The sequence below is a fragment of the Myodes glareolus genome, chromosome 3 (genome assembly GCF_982192425.1).
Source record: "Myodes glareolus chromosome 3, mMyoGla1.1, whole genome shotgun sequence".
NCBI classification, from domain to species: Eukaryota; Metazoa; Chordata; class Mammalia; order Rodentia; family Cricetidae; genus Myodes; species Myodes glareolus.
In genome coordinates this window covers 67,742,804-67,748,803 of record NC_142028.1, presented here as the reverse complement: position 1 = coordinate 67,748,803, position 6,000 = coordinate 67,742,804, and the positions used below count along the sequence as shown (strand labels likewise).

Genomic DNA, 6,000 nt, shown 5'->3' with positions numbered 1-6,000 from the left:
AATCTACAGATTAACATTTTGGAGGATCTACAATGTTGAACGTAAGGACTCACATGTATTTGAAACCAAGCAATTAGTGTATATTATAAAATTTAAAAATCTGGGGCTAAGGAGATAGGCTTAATTGGTAAAGGTACTTGTGGCCCAGTCCAATGACTTGAGTTCTATCTTGAACACATAGCAGAGGAGAGATCTGACTATACCAAACTATCCTGACTCCTAGACATGCATCATGGCATACAGACACAGACATACATATATACCTACCTACCTACCTACCTACCTACCTACCTTTGTGGCCAGTGAGATGACTCTGTGCATAAAGGCACTTTTGCTGAGCACTTGAGTTCTCCACAGAACACACAAAACAGGGAACTGGTTCAAGTTGTCCTCTGACCTCCACATGCACTGCTATTGCAGGTGTCATGAATACAAAAACACACACACAAACTATATATATATGGCTGATAAGACAGCTCAATAGATCTTAGGTGCTTTGCCAGCAAGCCTGACACCAACGTTCAATTCCTAGAACCCACATGATCTGGAAGACCCCAAAGCCTGCAACTCTCCCAGTAAGTTACAATATCTCACAATTAATAATATCTCAGGAATAGTGGGTGATGAAGTACCAGGATGGACAACGCTAGTATTGAAGAAGGTGGGGTGCACTGGCGCCTCATTCACAATTGCCTGAGCTTTCAAATGGCCACTATAAAGGACCTTTGTATTCACATGGAAAAACTGAAAACTCATTTGAAAAACCTATTTTATACATTCCATTTTGGAGAAAGGAATTTTATAAACTTAGGAATGTAATAGGGCATACACAAATGGACTCTGTAGAATTTAGTGGAATACCAAGACACTTCTAGAGCCCTAGAAAAAGCACACTTTATTCCCACATCCAATGTCATGACACTTACCCCAAGCCACCTCCTCTCTTATAGTTTCCTGAGATAGGGTTTCTCTGTGTAGCCATCATGGCTGTCCTGGAACTCACTCTGTAAACCAGGCTGGCCTCTAACTCAGGGATCCACCTGCCTCTGCCTCCCAAGAGCTGAAATTAAAGGTGTGCTCCACCAACGCCTGGTGACTCTTACCGTCTCAAACACTTACAGTCTTGAAGAGGTCTGCCTGAAAGGAGGCATACATATCACTTGGTATTTCCAGCTGTTGGAACTTTTAATATAGTTAAGAATGTCCTAAAATGGAAACAAGTCTTGAGAGAAAGAAAGCAAGTCATGAGAAGATGCAGGGGAGCAATGCATTAACTGGGCTGAATAAAAACCAAGGAACTTTTTTGAAAATTGCTTTCCTTTTTGTGTGTGTGTGTAATTTTACATCTCTTTGATCATACCAATAAGATCAAATAAAAATATATATAAATTTAAAATTCTTTAAAGTCACAAAGAAAAAGAACTCACCCATCAAATACAAATATACTATTTTATTCTATGGGAATAGTTCTGTGGTTCCTGCAAAGGGAAAATCCAAAGACAATTAAAGACCAAGGAACAGCAGGACAGGACAAGTTCAGGTTCTGTTTGTTGGTGTTTTTTTCTCACCCTCCTGGGGGTGGAGGTGGGGGTGTGTGATTTTTACATAATTTTAACAAAAAGTAAGTAATTTGACGCAATAAACAGCTACATTTATGAGGAATGACTGATGATCAACCAGTTTGAAATTAGTTTAGGGGTCCGAAGCCCCTGCACTAACATGCAGCTGAAGCTCTGATACAGTCACTTATCTGGGTAGTGGTTGTTCTCTTAAAATACATTTTTTTCTCTCTGGTATTTCATAACAATTTATCTACTAAGCTAACAATATTTGTTTTGTATACAACTATAGATGGGAAATGTTAGTGTTTGCACAAATCATAACTGATACAGCGGGACTGGACATCTGGTGTTTCTGGATGGTTTATTGGTGACTTATCAGACAGGTGAACTGCTTTCCCTCCAATCAAACAAGGTCTGGAAGGAAGCAGTTTCCCATCAAAAATGACAAACACAGATGGAATTAGTCATACAGACTGGGGCAGATTTACTTCTTTCACACAGTTCTTAGTAACAAAAAGGAGATTCGTTACAGGCAGAGGACAGAACCACCAAGTACACAATGTCAAAAGGCCCATTTAAAATTCTGTTGAATTTAAATGACTTATTTGTTTAAAAACAAAACAAAACAAAACTTGCTACCCCCACCTAATCTATGGGACTACACTGAAGTCTTTCACTTCGGAAGAAGCTTAGGACTCCTCAGTTCCACTGTAAACTCAAATTAACTTCAATTAAAGAAGCTCAGTAATTAGCCAACATTATTAAAAGCTTGATTCAAAATTTTATAGGGAAAAAACTGAGAATGGAGTCTGATAATGTCACATACACCTATGCCCTGCAATCCTCACAGAACTAAGACTGCTAGAATCTGGAATAATGCTGCTTATGGATATGTACTTGTACTCTAACTCCAGCATCCCTAACTTTCAAGTCCTTAGGGCAACAAGGTCAACTTCCAAATGTTTACTACGACCTTCCCTACCATAATTCAGATAGCTATGTAATACTGTGTCTTTGCGGGATCTCCCAAGTTTGTCAGAATCGTGGAGACAGAGTATTCCATTTGAAATGACAAGGGCCTCCAGAAGCTGGTGCAAAGGACAAGAAGAGTCACTTGGAAACAGGAAAGTAAAACAATGGAAGAAAAGCTGCCATTGGGGGGAAAACTGGGAAGAAAAGGAGCCTCCACTTCTGGGCAGCAGAGCTGAGGCTATGAGACAGCAGCAATAACGGTGTGCACCCAGAAGGAGGCTGTTAGTGGGCTTTCAATAATCAGTTCAAGACACCTGGGGTCTAAGGGGCTCCACAGATTTTCTGTGTACATGATCAGCTTGTGGACTATTATCCTTTTACCTTCAGTCACCCACATCTGAGAAGGTAAGACCAAAATGAAAAGGGGCACACTAACAGCAGTGGAGGGCGTTTCCCCAATGCGAGGGGCCTTCAGTCAAAGTACCAAAGGCTTCTATCCTTCACATATGTGGGTTGGCAGTGTAAATCAATCAAGACCACTGTCTTTTTACAAAAACATGAGTATTTTTATTGGATCTTCAAGGCTGAGTCCAGTGTCCTTATTTGATGTCAGTCTCAGCTCTGTACTGATTTCCTCCTGACTTTCATGGACAACTTGCTCAAACAGCCTACTGCAGCCAGGGTCTCACTCCAAAGCTACCCCTTTCTAACTAAGGTTACTATAAGAATTTTATACAACAGTTTTCCTTAAAAATATTCCATAATTTCTTATTCCCAAACAAAATAAGATTACGCACCACTCAGAAATTGGTTAGTCATTCGAAGATGTCTACGAACTCTCTCCCTGCCAATCATTCACACTCCTCCCTTCAGGTTTCACTTGCAGCCACACTGTGGCTCAGGAGCTGCCTGTTCTTCACGCCTCACAAGCGAGTCAAGAGGACTTGGGTTATACATCTTCCCGACAGCTGAGTGCATTCACAGCTTGGTGCACACCAAAGAGCATGAAAACAGGAACTTTACTCCATCTTAATCTGATAATTCAACATCAGAATCTTCAGATTTGGCTTTGGCAAGTTCTTCATGGACCTCCCTCACCATGAGAATGCGCGTCAACATGGTGTCCAGGGTTCCAGGGTCTATCGGGAATGTGGAGTACCACATGGGGCTATTAGGAACACAGGAGCGCTCAGGCTGAAGGTAGAATACATCATTCCTCTGCTTCACACTTTCAGAACTACCGACAGGAGGGAACGAACAAAAGAGAAAAAGGGAAACTGTGATCAGAACACAGGAAATATACATCATTCTTTCTTATATAATGATTCTGAACTTCTCCACAGGAGTAGATAGGGACACAGGCATTCTCCTCCCAAGAGTAACCTATAACTGAATCCAAAATGGTAGACTTTAATAGAGAGAAAGCACAGCTGGATGTGATGCAGACACCTGTACTCTGTACCTGAAGGTGAATGAATGAGGATTATAAGTTCAAAGTTTGAGGCCAACTTGAGATACATGAGACCCTGCCTTAAAAAAAAAATTAAAAAAAGTGGTGGCACATGCCTTTAATCCCATCACTCTGGAGGTAGAGGAAGAAGGATCTCTGTGAGTTCAAGGCCAGCCTGGTCTACAGAGTGAGTTCCAGGACAGCCAAAACTGTTGCACAGAGAAACCCTGTCTTGAAAAAACAAAAGAACCAAAAATGAAACATAAATCAGGTCCTTCATTTCAAATGCAGGTAGGAGTAAAAGCATGTCAATTCAAGAAAAATGAATCCGGAGGTCACCTAATGTCATTATTTCTTTGATCAAAAAAAGGACTTTTAGTATGAGTCACACATTATAGAAAGAGACTCACTGAAAACTTTCAAGCCTGGCTAAGACTGTATGGCTAAGTGGGAGAGCATGCCTAGCATGGTGATAGGCCTGGTAAGACTCCAGCTCTTTAAAATACAAAACTGAGTATCTGTAAAGCCTCCCCCTTATAGGTTTAACAAAAACCAATCTCAGATCTTGTTTTCTATACAAAAGATAAATATAGATTAGAATCTACAACACTGCAAAAGACCAAATGAGACATAAATTTTGCTTTGGAAGACATTTTTGGAGAAAAACTTCGTGAGAAGAGGCTTGCTTTTTAGCTCCAAATCCAGGCAGATAAAAGGATGGAGAAAATAGAAATCAGAGGCAGACCCAGTACCACAGGCCAACTATGCTTCTGGTTCCCAAAGACTTGTGCTGGGTGGTGAGTGCATTGTATTCAGAGCACAGAAAGAGCCCTTACCATTTTGACAGGTAAAATTCATAAAGTCGAACAGGACATCTCAGTGGGTTGTCAGTATTCTCCGCCATCTCCACACCCACTGGAGCCTCGTCATCTTCATTTCGTTTCCTCTTGCCAATTGTTAGTTTATCTTGAGAAAAAAAAAATCAAATGTTTGTATAAGAGAAATGCCAACAGACCTAGTGAGCTTTGCTGCAAGGCCAGAGATCCTGTCACTCCTTCATTCAACAACACTCCCTGAGCTCCTAATGTGCTAGGTGTCATTCAAAGTGTTCAGTTTATACCCTAAACACTATGCTTGTACTGTATCACATAAGTTCCTGTCCCCATCAACATAGAAGAGTGACGTGGCAAAAGGGACAGTGTTGGTGGTATATCTTCCTTTGGAGTTTGCTTTGTTAGTATACTGGATTAGGTACATGGTTCAGGGTTTCATACATGTTTCTTCTCCAGTATTATTAGGAAGAGTTGCCCTCTTTCTATTTGGACTTGTTTCTCCTTTGGGACATGAGCACTGACTCAGTTCTTGTTCAAATTCCTTCTCCTTGTGTGGTCTAAGAAAAAACATCTTAGGAAAAGAAAGTCTCAGCAGAGTTGGTCATCTGATAGGACTGGCCTCTATAGGGGCTGGGCTCTCAGACAATACAGAGTGCAGGCATAGGAGGGAGGTTGCTGCTTCTTATCTGTCCATTCAATCTAAACAGAGTTCCCAAGAGCCAGAGTGGCTCATGTGTTTGTGTGAGTGCACAACATTGTATACATATGTGGAGGTCAGGAGACAACTATAGAGAACTGATTCTCTTCTACTTTCCATGGGCAGGGGATCAAATTAGGTAATCAGGGTTAAGCAACAACCACTTTCCCTTGCTGAACCTCCATTTTCTTTTTTGGAGGCAGGTTTCTCACTGACTTGCAGCTCAGTCATATGCTACATTGGCTGGCCTGGGAGCTTCTGAGATGCACCTGTCTATGCCCTGCAGTACTGGGGTAACAAATATACATGGCCACTTCTGATTTTACAAGGTGTTGGAGAATCTTCACTCAGGTTCTCATGCACATTAGGCACTTTAGAGGCTGAGCCATATCCCCAACCTATTTTTCTTTTTATTTGTGGGATGGTTCTCAAGACAGGGTTTCTCTGTGAAGCCCTGGCTGTCCTGGAAACTCACTCTGTAGACCA

At 41.3% G+C, this 6,000-nt stretch overlaps 1 protein-coding gene across 6 annotated transcripts in view; it reads right to left on the bottom strand.

Moving 5' to 3' along the window:
* Nucleotides 1-1,430: 1,430 nt before the first annotated feature.
* The window catches only part of Zmym4 (zinc finger MYM-type containing 4), a 119,025-nt gene continuing 114,455 nt past the window's right edge, over nt 1,431-6,000 (bottom strand). For all 6 annotated transcript variants that reach the window (XM_085686598.2, XM_085686597.2, XM_085686599.2 and 3 more), the window contains 2 exons: nt 4,821-4,950; nt 1,431-3,771 (listed from right to left, as the gene is read on the bottom strand). In XM_085686598.2, coding sequence (XP_085542724.1) covers nt 3,564-3,771; nt 4,821-4,950 — 338 coding nt within the window. In that variant the 3' untranslated portion in view covers nt 1,431-3,563. The remainder of the gene's footprint in view (nt 3,772-4,820; nt 4,951-6,000) is intronic.